Source organism: Vitis vinifera, chromosome 13, assembly GCF_030704535.1.
Source record: "Vitis vinifera cultivar Pinot Noir 40024 chromosome 13, ASM3070453v1".
NCBI lineage: Eukaryota > Viridiplantae > Streptophyta > Magnoliopsida > Vitales > Vitaceae > Vitis > Vitis vinifera.
The window spans coordinates 5,235,094-5,249,854 of NC_081817.1; the positions used below are offsets into that span (position 1 = coordinate 5,235,094).

At 30.3% G+C, this 14,761-nt stretch overlaps 2 protein-coding genes across 3 annotated transcripts; one reads left to right on the forward strand and one right to left on the reverse strand.

Annotated features, from left to right (window-relative positions):
• Positions 1-817: 817 nt before the first annotated feature.
• On the reverse strand, positions 818-2,088 carry LOC104881118 (uncharacterized). Its single transcript, XM_010660129.3, has one exon. The coding sequence runs from the start codon at positions 1,869-1,871 to the stop codon at positions 1,050-1,052; it is 822 nt and encodes a 273-aa protein (XP_010658431.1). The 5' UTR covers positions 1,872-2,088; the 3' UTR covers positions 818-1,049.
• Positions 2,089-11,273: 9,185 nt separating this feature from the next.
• On the forward strand, positions 11,274-14,582 carry LOC100261589 (elongation factor 1-alpha-like). 2 transcript variants are annotated; one of them, XM_010660128.3, is made up of 3 exons: positions 11,274-11,597; positions 12,788-13,269; positions 13,365-14,582. In XM_010660128.3, exons 2-3 carry the CDS (start codon positions 12,808-12,810, stop codon positions 14,244-14,246), a joined length of 1,344 nt encoding a protein of 447 aa, XP_010658430.1. In that variant the 5' UTR covers positions 11,274-11,597; positions 12,788-12,807; the 3' UTR covers positions 14,247-14,582. The 2 variants fall into 2 exon arrangements, with proteins under 2 accessions (XP_010658430.1, XP_002277159.1); XM_002277123.5 differs by having other exon boundaries at positions 11,491-11,602.
• The last annotated feature ends 179 nt before the right edge of the window (positions 14,583-14,761 follow it).

Genomic DNA, 14,761 nt, shown 5'->3' on the forward strand with positions numbered 1-14,761 from the left:
GTTATGAGAAAAGATGTATATCCTAACTTTATATTGCATTCACTCAAGTGTCAACGACGAATAGATGGACGTGATCAATTTTCTGATCTATGTGAGATTTCTTTAAAACTTACTTAAAAAATGTGATGACTTTTAAAATCATTTTAAAAATTGAGTTATTGAAAAAAACATTATTATCTCAAAATTTAAAAATTTTAAAAGTAATTTTTAAATAAATAATATAAGTTTATATATTTACATATTGCATAAAAGACTCACTCTTATTTAAAAATAAAAAATAAAAATAGGAGAGTTAAAACAAAGTTATGCATAGTAATTTCATTCTCAAAATAATTCTCAAATAAATTAGTCTTATCCACATGAGTGTTCATGTCATTTAGGATTAAATTTAAAGGTACATCCACCAACTACGGTCTTATGATTAAAAAAATTTCAATAGTTAGTAACTATTGTTTTATGATTAAAACAAAAAACAAAAATCTTAACCCATATGGATATCCAAGTGACTGAGATATATTAATTTGAAAATTGTTTTGGTAAGATGTTTAGTTTATGGGTTTTTTTTTTTTTTTTTTTTTGGTAATACATTGTTTTTGCTCAACTTATCATTAGGTTCTATGAAAACTACTATTATTTATATATTTTTTTTTAAAAAATAAATAATAAGAGGTGTGTCCAAACTTATCACCTAAAATTATTAGGTATTTCTAAAATAGGTTTTGAGGTTAGCAACATTTTAGAAAACATGAAAGAACTTTAAATAAAAATATAACCCTTCAAACATCCAAAGGGATCCAAGATACCAGAAACTAGACGAGTGCCAAAATTGTGATATGATATCATATTTATTAAAATCTATGATAGTCCAAAGAATATTTGCTTGATTTTCTTTCAAATATTTTTCACAATCTCCCCCACACCACCAGACCATCTTCCCTGTTGAATGGAACATGGTCAAACCAAAGAACCCTAAATTTCCAGGGGAGTAGTGGGATCGATTCATGGTCAATCCTGTAGGTATTGCAGGGACTATGAATGGGAAGAGGCAGCTAATCCACCCATCTCACGCTTTCTGGCTGTGGAATATTGCAACTCGGTGAGGCCTTCGCCACCGTGTTGGCATGGCTTGAGCTGCACCCCAAAGCTTTCAGCAGTCCCCATAAGCTCTTTCCTTTCCTCTTATGGCCGCCACCCTTTTTGCCTTCTTCCGGCGATGTGACCAGCATTGATGGGGTCCGTCGGCTCTGCCTGTTCTTGATGTCCCTCAACTCCATCTCTGTGGGGATTCTCACCATTCCAAAGAACATCTGCCATTGGGATTTTGGTGGGTATGTCATTATGGGCATTCTGGGGAATGTAAAATCATACTTGTCCGCGCTCTTTCTTGGCGACAACCCATAATTCTCTGCTGCTGCGTCTGGCAAGGACTTGGAAGACGGGGCTTGTTGAAGCTTCAGGCCTTTCCCGTGGCTGCCATCCATACTCTTTGATCGGGATTCTTTCCCTCTCTTGAATGACTTCAATCCCCTCTGGAGAAGGCCTCCCTTCTTGGGCTGTTGCTGTTTCTTTTCAGTCCTGTCTTCAAGCTTCTGGGTGTCCTCGCAAACTGGTAATTTTTTGTAAGTAATGAGCTTCCCGCAGAAGACAATGTTCTCGGCCGCCGGGCTGGTCGATGCAGTGAAATCCTCGCTGAAGAACTCGAAGAACTCCTGATCAGAAGATGAACTCTGATCATCCTTGAAGCTATCATCCCAATCCCCACCAATATCCCCATACATAGGAAGATCACACAAAGACAGTGTCTCCACTGATTCATCCAAATCGCTACTGTCATCTTCCCAAGTTTTCTGGATTGGATCCTCAGCAACCATGGTGAAACCAGAAGAAACTAGGAGGAAATCTCTAATGGGTGTTGGGTGTATTCCAAATTGAGAAGAAGAGACCAAGTCTTGAATATTTATACGGGAAGAGCTCGGGAGGAAAATTTCTTGGGACGGCTTCTAGAGGAAGAAAAAAAAAAAAGGCAATAAAAGAACCAAACAGAGAAGGTAGAGATCCTCTTTTGATCTTCTAGAGAGGCAGCCAGGCAGAGAATGATAGACAGATGGGTTTTCTAGATGGATGATGAGTTGGATTTTTGAGGTGGACATATATTTGAGGACTTTTTTTTTTTTGGAAATATTCATGCGAACGGTCCAAAATATTCCTCACATGAGACAGTAACTGTTATGGGTTTGAAATTATAAATAATATTTATATCATTTTTCATTTTTTTTAAAAGGGTGACGTTTGGAAAGTTATTAGTGTAGTTTTGTAATGGGGAAGGTGGGCTTGTTCTGAATGGGTCAAATGTGAAGGAGGCGCACTAGGATTTTCATGTGGGTCTCAGTTCTAGAAACAGGGGGTCCCCTCGGAAACTCTTCCAGGGCCAACCATTCTTTGATGATCAATAATTTAAGGGCATGAAGATTATAACCATCACCACTGCCATGAGATCTTTTGAATAGTAATATTAAATTTGTCAGATTTAATAATAGTGGGTGTTTGTTTTCAATCATTTTTATGATACTCTTATAGTATATAATTGTACTTTTTGAGTACATATTCAAAAATTTACCATTTTACTAGTTTTATTATTTTATATCCGAATATCTTATTATTTATAATTATATCTTGATCTCATTCACCCACATTTTAATATCATTTATTTATATATTTATTGAATGACGTAAATTTTATTATACACCCATGATGTTTAAATTCAAAAACTAGTAGGTACTAGATTAAGACCTTAAAATTTTCATAATTTTTAATTTTTTCTATAATAATAAAAATAACTATTTTTTATATATGATTAATTTTAAGATTGGGCACTATGGCATAAAAGTAAATATGATTTGACAATTTTTAAAAAAAATTTCATAATCTTCAAAGCAAAAAAATGTTTGTACAAACAGAGACTAATAAAGCAACAACAAAGATTGACATAAACCAAAAAGAAACTTTGTAATCACAAACTACATAACCGAATGTTAAGGAATATTTTAAAAAATAATTTTTAAAAATAATTCTTAATTATTTTATAAATAAAATTTTGTTTAGTGACTTAAATATGAAAGTCATTTTTTTTAATTTGTTCTTTACGAAAATACCTCTTGTTTACATACAACATAAAAATTTTAAATCATTTTTCATATTTTCAATTATTGTTCAGAAATCAGAATACCCTAAAAAGACAACTAAAAAAATATTATTTTAAAAAATATGCTTTTAAAACACGTAATGGAAAACGCGTCTTTTGAGTCAGAAAACTGGTTTTGATGAGGTAAAGAGAGTCCTGATTCCATTCAAAATTTGACTTAGATTTGGTAAAAAAGTAAGTGTCATGGGTTTGAAGTATTGACTAAGAGGCATAGGATGAATCCAATACAACTCAAGGTGAAATTTTCTGGTCTTGTGACCTTCAATTTTCAAAGTGGAGAGCGTGGAGCTTGGGTTATATTTGGTAAACTAAGCGTAGAGCCAGGGCTTGAATTCCCAGCCCATAGGGTGCGGGAAACGCCTCCCTCACTTCAAACTGTAAAAGCTACTCATCTTCCCTTCTCAAATATGACTTTTGAATTACCAAAAAAGATTAAAGGAAAAGGGACGCCAATTAGCCATCCCTTTTCATTTTCCCTTTATTTTTTCTTTCCTTTTTTTTTTTTTTTTTTCTTTCAAAAAGACATATGAGAAAACACAGAACTTAATAACTTAATTTAAATTGTTAAATAAATTAAGTATATTTCGTAAAATAATTTAATGATACGACTTAAAATCAAAAAAATTTTAACACGTCACTTAATAACTTAATTTAAGTTATTAAATAAATTAAGTATATTAAGTATATCTGGTAAAAATAATTAATTTATTCTTAAATCTGCATCTTCATTTCACATTCCTATTTTCATTTACATTAGTTAATTTCACAATCTCTTTTACTGTTTCACATCTCTACTATTACTCAACCTTTTTTTTATCCTAATTATAGTTTATGATGATAAATATGTCAATTTGATATTTTAAAATATGTTTTAAATTAATTTTATCAAATAACCTTAATACTTAAAGTAAGAATTAAATAAAAAATTTTAAGTTAACAATTTTAATATAATTTAACTTAAAGTCAACTTAAATAATTAAATAATAAGTACTAAGTTTTATCAAATACCTCCTTAGTTAATGATTATTTTGTGTTTGAAAATAAAATGTTTCAAAATTGAAATTTTAAAAAAAATTGTATATAGAATTTGAATAAAACTATGACTAAAACATAATTTAACTCAAAATTATTTTAAGTCATTAAATAATAAAAAATAAGTTTTTACCAAACATCTTCCAATTTGATTCTCAAAAACTTTCAAGAAAAATATAAAAGAAAGAAAATAAGGAGGAAAAATATAATACAAGAAAATATGAATGAAAAAAAAAAAAAATTTAAACTCAATAACTTATTTTTATACACTACTTTAAATTGATTTTACTTATTTTAACTTTTTGATATAAAAATTAAATAATTTTAAAAAAGCTTTTTAAAAGAAAAATTGAATATGAGATAGCATAGTATCCATCCCTCTTCACTTCTTTGATGACCTAATTTATTTTTAGAAACCCATGGTCGATAAAAACCCAAACACATTAATGTCATATTTAGTACTTGAGGATGACAAATCATAATAGATCTTATTCCTTTTCTTCCTCATTTTCATATTTTGATAATTTAAATAAAAATAAAATAAAAAATAAATCCGATAGAAAGAAAATCCTACCTTTCTCGTTCATTTATCATATATCGATAACTTAAATAGAAATAAAATAAAAAATAATTTTAATAGAAAGAAAATCATATTCATAAATGGGATTTTAATTGATTTGCGGAGAGATGTAGTGAACTAGAAAATGTTAAAATTATTATTTTAGCCTTTTATTTTCATTAGGTTTTTATAACTTTTTTTATGGTTGATTTTTATTTATTGAGTAAATAGTTTTCTTAGCCTTAATAATTAATAATAATAAAAACTCTCAAAAGTTGTTATTTTAAAATGAAAATTTTAAATAAATGAATAAATAAAAACATTAAACAAAAACAAATAAACATTCTAACTTTATATTTCTAAAAACATCCAAATATAAGAATTTAAATCATCAAATTTATTTTTATAGAAGGTAAATATGAATAAAAACAAAATATTCACTCACATTCTTTGATTCTACGTACCAAAGATGATTTATGTATCATTAATTAACTTAGGTTAGTAGAAGTGGAAAAATTTGACACAATTCTTCTTAAACCCAACATATTTTTCGTAAGTTTGAATTGAATATAATCATATTTGAGTCAAATTCATATTCATATATGACTTATTCAATAAATCTATGGTTTTTGGGTTAAGATATTTAAATACAAATTTAATTTGAATTAACTCATTTAATAAATGTATTGATTGACTCAATTATAATTTTAAACTATTTAACTCATATTTGTTTCATTTGAAATTTGTTTTCGTGTAAATAAATTAATTAGAAACTTGTTTAGTTGAGACACCAATTAACTTATACAAGTTCCGACTCAATTTGATTATTAAATATAAAGTATCACATGTTATTTATTTAATAATTAAGTAATATTTATGCTTTTATTTTTTATATGATTATTATTTATGTCGTGTATGGGTTAATTTATATAATAGAATACTTAGATTTTAACACGAAACAAACACAATTCACCAACACCAACACCAATTAACCCCCTAATTAATAGGAAAAACCCATTCAAATACCATTACTATAAGAAAATAAAAAATTGGTAAGAATTTTGTTGAGCCATATTTTTTTTTTAATACTTGTAAAATATTTCTTGGATTGCAAGTTCCCAGGGTTCCAATCCCCAAATGTGCTCTCAATTATGTTGATTCATTTACTTCTAGAAGTGGGTGTGGGGTCAGAGGTCACACTTCCCCAGTCCTTTTGTGGAATATTATTATGAATTTATGATCACTTTACCCACATGGTTTGAAACTTGCTAAAAAAAAAAGAAAAAAAAGGTCAAAACCAAAAAATCAACCAAAAATTCCGCGTGGAAGAGATATCAAAGAATTGTGAAAAAAAAATAAAAAAAATAGATGACTTAAACCATGACTTCAATCACGCTTTAATAACATATTGAATTACTAATTTTTTTAAAAACTTGAATTTAAAGGTTTTGGATTTAATATTCTTTAACATAAGAAAAAAATGAAAAAAAATTAATTAAATAATTTTGTTTCTTTATTGGAGAATTCAGTTAAATAGTATATCAAAGATTTTATGTTATGGCTCTATTTCTAAATGGTAGGATTGTGATGATGGATATGGAAGTGGTTCTAGAAAATGAAAGGTCTTTGTTAAATCTTCCCTAGTCTCTGGTTTTTGAGTTTTGGTTTGAGGCTACAACTTATTCAGTCAAAAGTTGTACGTGTTAGTCCAAGATGATTGCATTTTTTCCTTAAAAATGTCTTTGTTTTCATGCGTGTGGAACATAGAGAAGTAGCTTACTTTGACAAGAAGACCCACAAATTCGAATCTTAAACCTCATGTCTTTGCTCAACTCTTTTGACACGTGATAAAATCATGATAAGGGATAGATTCAATGCGTATCCAGAGTAGACATTTAAGGGGATTTAAACCTTTTTTAATAGATAAAAGAGAAATTTATTTATTACTAATAGATTATAAATGTTTTTTGGTCAATTTTTGTCTCTCCAAATAAAAAGTTACATGTTTACCCCCACCCCCCCTCTCAAGTCATTTGCTGATTCCGTCATCGATCATGACTCACCATTTTCTATTGACTCCCACATACTATTCCAATTTAACATTTACAAAGTATTTTTTTTTTTTTAGTTTCAATTATGCTTTTGCTCAACCATTTTGACAAGTAATAAAATCATGATCAGGGCGGATCCAATACATATCCAAAGTGGACATTTAAGGGGATTTAAACCCTTTTTCATAGATAAAAGAGAAATTTATTTATTATTATTAGACTATAAATGATTTTTGGTCAATTTTTGCCTCCCAAAATAAATAGTTACATGTTTACCCCCCTCAAGTCATTTGCTGATTCCATCACCGATCATGACTCACCGTTTTCTATTGACTCCTACACACTATTCCAATTAAACATTTACAAAGTATTTTTTTTTTAGTTTCAATTATGCCTTTGCTCAACCATTTTGACAAGTAATAAAATCATGATCAGGGTGGATCCAATACATATCCAAAGTGGACATTTAAGGGGATTTAAACCCTTTTTCATAGATAAAAGAGAAATTTATTTATTACTATTAGACTATAAATGATTTTTGGTCAATTTTTGCCTCCCCAAATAAAAAGTTACATGTTTACCCCCTCAAGTCATTTACTGACTCTGTCACCGATCATGACTCACCATTTTCTATTAACTCCCACACACTATTCCAACTAAATATTTACGAAGTATTTTTTGTTAGTTTCAATTATGTCTTTGCTCAACTCTTTGACACGTAATAAAATCATGATTAGGGACAGATCCAGTGCATATCCAAAGTGGACATTTAAGGGGATTTAAACCCTTTTTCATAGAAAAAAGATAAATTTATTTATTACTATTAGACTATAAATGTTTTTTGGTCAATTTTTGCCTCCCCAAATAAAAAAGTTACAGGTTTACCCCCCTCAAGTCATTTGGTGACTCCGTCACCCATCATGCCTCACCATTTTCATTGACTCCCACACACTATTCCAACTAAATATTTACAAAGTATTTTTTTTAGGTTCAATTATATCTCAAAATATTTTGTAAAAGCCAACCAAAAACATCTTATATTTATTCTCAAAATAACTCATCTAGAAAACAAATTCTCAAAAAACTTTTTTCTATTGAAAGTATGTCAAATATGTATTTTGAGTTACAAAAGGATTTAAAAAAAAAAATTGTTTCAAAAGAAACATTGCTAACATTTAGAAATTTTCCATTAGCAAAGAAGTCGTGTTTGTTATTTACTTGAAAACACAAAATCTATATTTGATTGGTGGTATATAATACGAGAGAAGATTAAAAATGAGACAACATAGCATATCCTATATTTGACATATTTGTTCCGCAATAAGATAAAATAAGTTATCCTTTTATTTATCGTATCAAATATGAAATTGTATTATAGATGAAACATATTATCCGGTCTACCTTTTTATATCCATTACATAAGATGTGATATTCATAAATTGAAACACGAGTTCTATATATCCCATGAATCATAAATTTATTATTCTAACCAATTTACTTTTATTTTCAATTTTTTATATTTTTATTTATGAAACATAAAATTTTGATTGAATAAAATAAATTTATAGTTTTATAAAAACTAAAAACGTATTTATAAAGTATATAATAAAATAATAGTAATCTAGTATCTAATATAACATTTAACATATATATATATAAATTGTTTTTATATTTTTAATAATACAATATAATATTTTTATTTATAAATTTTAAAGTGAAAAGTGGGTTTTGGTTCACTAATATGAAAATGTATATGAAAAAAAACCTCAAAATTTTTAAATAAATATTATTTTCATCTATTTAAAAATAATTTGAAATACATGCACTTTTTAATGAGTCATTCAATTATTCCCCAAAATACCCTTTTGACTTGTCATATCATCAATATCAATGACAACTAGATTTTTCTACGTTGATATTTATTATTATTATTATTATTATTATTATTAGAGTTTTTTTCATCTAGAAACAAACACCCCTTTAAAGTAGTTTTTTTTTCCTTCTCTCTATCAACAAACAATCCATTGGAGAAATGAGTTAAGTCGTCGCCTAAATGAAAAAAATTCTAAAGAGGCTGTGGAAAAAACCATAAACCTTATTCCCAGCAAAAATTAAACTTATCTATAGTCCATTAAGGTTTCACTACTTTTAATATCCACTCTTCAAATTTCCTCTATGGGATGTTTGTTTATGGAGAAAAAGAAAAGTCTCTATTTTCCTATGAGGTGCTTGATTTTGGATGGAAAAAATTATAAATAAAATAATATATATATCTATATATATATATAAAATTACGTTGAGGAGTCTATTGAGGAATAATTGGATGACTCATTAAAAAATGCATATATTTCAAATTATTTTTAAATAGATAAAGATAATACTAATTTAAAAATTTTGTGTTCTTTTTTTTCATATATTTTCATATTAGTGAATCAAAACTCATTTTTTCCAATTTTAAATATTTTAATTTTGAATACCATTAACAAGGAAATAAAAATTATTTACTAAATTGTAAATTATAGAACAATTTTCAAATAATATTAAATATGTGAGAAATTTCATATCTTTTAAATATCAAATATCTAGATACAATATAATTTTTATTTAAAACAAATATCAAATGTTGTTATTTATTTTGTAAATCAAACATAATCATGCCATAACATATCTATCGGATATAATATCTCATGATGTATTTCATTGCATATAATATCCAATGATATTTTATTCCGAAATAATATTCAATGATATACATATCTTATCCATCGAGATATGATGTTTTAAAATATACCTATTATATCAAATGAAACCAAAGTTTAGTTAATATTAATTTTAATAATAATAATAATAATAAAATAAGGTTTAAAATAATGATTTATCTTAAATGTATTTAGGCAAAAAAAGTTTTCAAAGTAACAATTATAAAGACAAATTAAGCCAAAGAAAAATTAAGAAAAAGAGACCTCAAAAAGAACATTAATTAAGACCATTTCTCTATTACCACATCTTTGTAAGGTTGTTGAAGTAATAGTATCATATATTTTATTTTTTATTTAAGCACCTAAAATCATCCAAACGTCTAAATCAATTTTATTCTTTTATAAATAAGATGATTTCATGTTTTTGATTAAAACCCTAAACCTAATATTTCTTAAACTTCTTTTTAAAGGGTTTGTAAAGTTGAATACAAGTTATCAAATGTTTCAAACCTCAAATTAAGGTCTTTTATGCACTTTACAACCTCGGTTGAGGTAGGGAGGAACTGGTTGGGTTTGAACGATCAAGGCGCAATTTATATAAAGGATATAAATTTCAATAGGATATATCCTAAAATATGATGAACCAAACATAGCTTTAGGGTTGTTAATTGTAGGGTATCACTTAGGGAGTTCAACACTGCAATATTTCTTAAGGTAAATTGTAAGGCTATGTTTGTTTCTTGGAAAGTTTGAAGGAAAATGAAAGAGAATAAAAGTAGAGAGGAAATAGTAAAAGGAAAGAAAAATGAAAGAGAAAAAAAAAGATTTAAAATTAATAAATTATTTTTATATACTATTTTAAACTTTTTTTTTCACTTATTAAATTATTCTATATAATAATTAAATAATTTAAATATATATATTTAAATAATTTTAATTATATTTGACTTTCTTTTACACTTTTCATAGTAAAACCAAACATGAAAAAACAATTTTCCTTAATATTTCTTTTTTCTTTCTTTAAAACTTTTCGGAACCAAATATAGCCTAAGTGCCCATTAGAGCTTGTGAATCCAAGTGTAAAGCTTAAAGGCTTATATTGATAGTCTAATTAGTGAAACTCTCGTTTAATTAGAACCGAAAAGAGTGAATGTAGGTCTTATTGTGTTCAATCACTATAAAAATCTTGAGTTTGTATTATTTTTTTTCCGTACTCTCTTTACTTTATATAATTTTTTTTTCATTATGATTGTTATTTTTTATTTTAAAAATTAATTTTTTATGCAAATATAAAAAATAAAAATTTACCTTATATTATTAAATTTTTATGATTAAATATTATTTTTATTTTTAATAGCACTTGAATTAAATTTTATTAATATTATATAAATTGAATTTATAATTTTTTTACCAAATCAAAATAGGAAAATTATTATTATTTTTTTTAATGTTTTCATTTAGCCACCAAAGAGACACCATTGGCAAATGGGTTGGGACTGTTCCCAAACTTCTTACTCTTTGGGCGAGCTTTGAAAGAGGCCCAGACGCCTATTCCCAGGGCCCATTCTGAAACTTTCGTCACCACTCACCTGGTGGATATGGGCCAGAACGTGCCCAACAAGAAAGTAGATACCGTACCACTGAAGGCAGCCACCAAAACGACGTCGTTTCAGGCACTAGGATTGCGTTTCCATTTCCTTTTTAAAACTGAAAAACACTTTGTTCCCGCAATATCCTCTGCGTATTCGTCCAATCCTCGGCATCAAAAAGCATACTAAAGCCCACATCTGACGCTCCTTCTCAGCGCGTGGGAGTCATCAATCAAATAAGTGCAGGTATTATTGTGAGTCTGTGACAACTCGCATTTAAGCGAGTGGAAGTTGATGAGCAGGAGAAGGACAGTGAGGTAATTCTAAATATGAAAAAGGGTGTTTTTAGTCAAATAGGAAAAGCAGAGTCTGTTCTATATAAAGTTCCCAGTAGAGAATTTCCTCAGGTGCGACTAGGGTTCTAGCAACTCCGTTGTTCTCTCTGCGCAGTCTCTTGCTTTCAAGGTCAGGTCTCTCTCTTTCGCTTCTCTCAGTGATTTAGAGGGATTTTTTTATTCTTTTGTTTAAGATCTGGGAATCGTTCATTGTTTTTTGTTTTTCTATTGATTTTCTTGTGACTTTGTTATTGATATATGTTTCTATTTATTGGTGTATCTGATTGGGGTTGAGCGACGATTTAGTATCTTCTATGATTTAAGACAAGTATTGGGGATTTTGTTACTCAAATTACAATTTTTTTAAGTTCAGTTTGTGGGTTTTTTTTGTTTGTTTTGGATTCTCGAAGATATTTGATCTAATCTGATATGTTATTTCATAATCATGTTTTTTCTATATAAAAAAATATTTTTCTGAATAAAAAAAAGAATTTCGATACATCTTTTCTTTGCTTCCTTCACCTCTTCTAATCTAAACAGAAATTGGAAATCTCCAAAATGTACAATCATTCCTTTAATATTCGTCCTATTGATTTTTTAATCTTTCCTTTAATCTCCAAAATGTTTGAGCCTTGATATGAGTATGTTGATGAAGGAATGCAGCCCTTTTCCTTCTTTTGGTTATGGGTTGTTGGTATTATTACTCTGTATTGACATCTTTTTCTTTGACTTCTCCAATTGTTGCATTACAGTGCTTTTTTTTTTTTTGTAAAGCAGAAGCATTGGCTTTAGTCCTGACATATTCTCTGCTTGACCTTGTATTTTAATAATCGACAATTTTTTTTATTTTTTTATTTTTTTATTTTTTAATCTATGGTTTGGTTTTGTTTGTAGTGTTATGCTCCTTACATAAAAGATAAGTTGTTTTTTTTCCTTAGGCAAATTTTTGTTCTGGAAAACTATATCTTAATCAGGTTCAAGATATGTATTTAAATTAAGCTCAGTTAAGGGATGGGTTTTAGTTTTTCCCATATGACAGAGGTTTGACTAAAGGATTTTGATTTGGATGTTCTTTTTGTTTCCTTTTCTTCCTTTATCTTATATTAGAATGAAACAATGTGATCTAAATTCTTAATTTTTGAGAACTGTTGCATGTTTGGAACTTCTATTGAAGCACTGATTTTGGTTTAAATGTTGAGATGAAGTTCTGCAAGTTTCTTTCTTTATTTCTTTTGTGTTAGTTCCCTTAAAGATGGGGAACTTTGCTTAAAGAATTTTGGGTTTTCTCATTTTTGTGTTTTGGCATTGTTTTTTAAACAGTTCCTAGCAAAGAATTCATAATGGGTAAGGAGAAGGTCCACATTAACATTGTGGTCATTGGCCATGTTGATTCTGGTAAGTCAACCACAACTGGCCATCTGATCTACAAGCTTGGAGGAATTGACAAGCGTGTCATTGAGCGGTTTGAGAAGGAGGCTGCTGAGATGAATAAGCGGTCATTCAAGTATGCCTGGGTGCTTGACAAGCTCAAGGCTGAGCGGGAGCGTGGTATCACTATTGACATTGCATTGTGGAAGTTTGAGACCACCAAATACTACTGCACAGTCATTGATGCTCCTGGACATCGTGACTTCATCAAGAATATGATTACTGGAACCTCCCAAGCTGACTGTGCTGTCCTTATCATCGACTCTACTACTGGAGGCTTTGAAGCTGGCATTTCCAAGGATGGGCAGACTCGTGAGCATGCTCTCCTTGCTTTCACCCTTGGTGTCAGGCAGATGATCTGCTGCTGCAACAAGGTAATGTGGCAAATGCACATTTGTGTAATGTACTTCATGATTATGTAGACCATCTCTTGATTGTATTTGTTTTTCAACTGCTGTCCTTTTAACAGATGGATGCTACAACCCCTAAGTACTCAAAGGCGAGATATGATGAAATTGTTAAGGAAGTCTCTTCCTACTTGAAGAAGGTTGGCTACAACCCCGACAAGATTCCTTTTGTTCCCATCTCTGGTTTCGAAGGAGACAACATGATAGAGAGGTCAACCAACCTTGACTGGTACAAGGGCCCCACCCTTCTTGAGGCCCTTGACATGGTTCAAGAGCCAAAGAGGCCCTCAGACAAGCCCCTCCGACTCCCACTTCAGGATGTCTACAAGATTGGTGGCATTGGCACTGTCCCAGTGGGACGGGTTGAGACTGGTATCCTCAAGCCTGGTATGGTTGTGACTTTTGGTCCCACTGGACTGACCACTGAAGTAAAGTCAGTGGAGATGCACCATGAGTCTCTCGTGGAGGCTCTCCCCGGTGACAATGTTGGGTTCAATGTGAAGAATGTGGCTGTCAAGGATCTCAAGCGTGGCTTTGTTGCATCAAACTCCAAGGATGATCCTGCCAAGGAGGCAGCAAACTTCATATCCCAGGTTATTATCATGAACCACCCTGGCCAGATTGGCAATGGCTATGCCCCTGTTCTGGATTGCCACACATCCCATATTGCTGTCAAGTTTGCTGAGATCATGACCAAGATTGACAGACGGTCTGGTAAGGAACTTGAGAAGGAGCCCAAGTTCTTGAAGAATGGTGATGCAGGTTTGGTTAAGATGATTCCCACCAAGCCCATGGTGGTTGAGACCTTCTCTGAGTATCCCCCTCTAGGGCGATTCGCTGTGAGGGACATGCGTCAGACAGTGGCTGTAGGAGTCATCAAAAACGTGGAAAAGAAGGATCCTTCGGGAGCCAAGGTCACAAAGTCTGCTGCCAAGAAGAAGTGAACCGCACAGTTATGCATATCTTCAATTGAAATTGAAGAGTACAAGTATAATGATAATAAAGACTGGTTTCTCGTATGTATTTGTATGGGATGCAGAGTTGGTGTTTTTGTTGGTTATAGGTTTACGTGGTCACCTTCATCGTGTGGCTGTTCCCAGAGCTGGGTGCTTGACCGGCGATGGCAGGGCTATTATGGAGTCTAGCGTGCTTTCCATGTGTGTTTTTCATTTTCAATGTGTTGGATCAACTGTTATACTTGTTTAACTTTTTAAGCGCTCAGGATTTGTTTCTGAGCTTACTAATTATAGCCTTGGCCTATTATGTGATTGGTTTGGTTATATGTGAGTTTTAGATCATCAGCTCATCATCTTGAATATTCCTGCAACCTTGAAAGTGGAGCGGTTTCGGTTGGGAACCCACGAATACAACGTGGAAGTGAGGTTTGATCTAAATATATCTACCCCCTTCATTGGTTTGCTAGGGCTATGTTTAGTTGAGGGAAGAAAAAACATGTTAA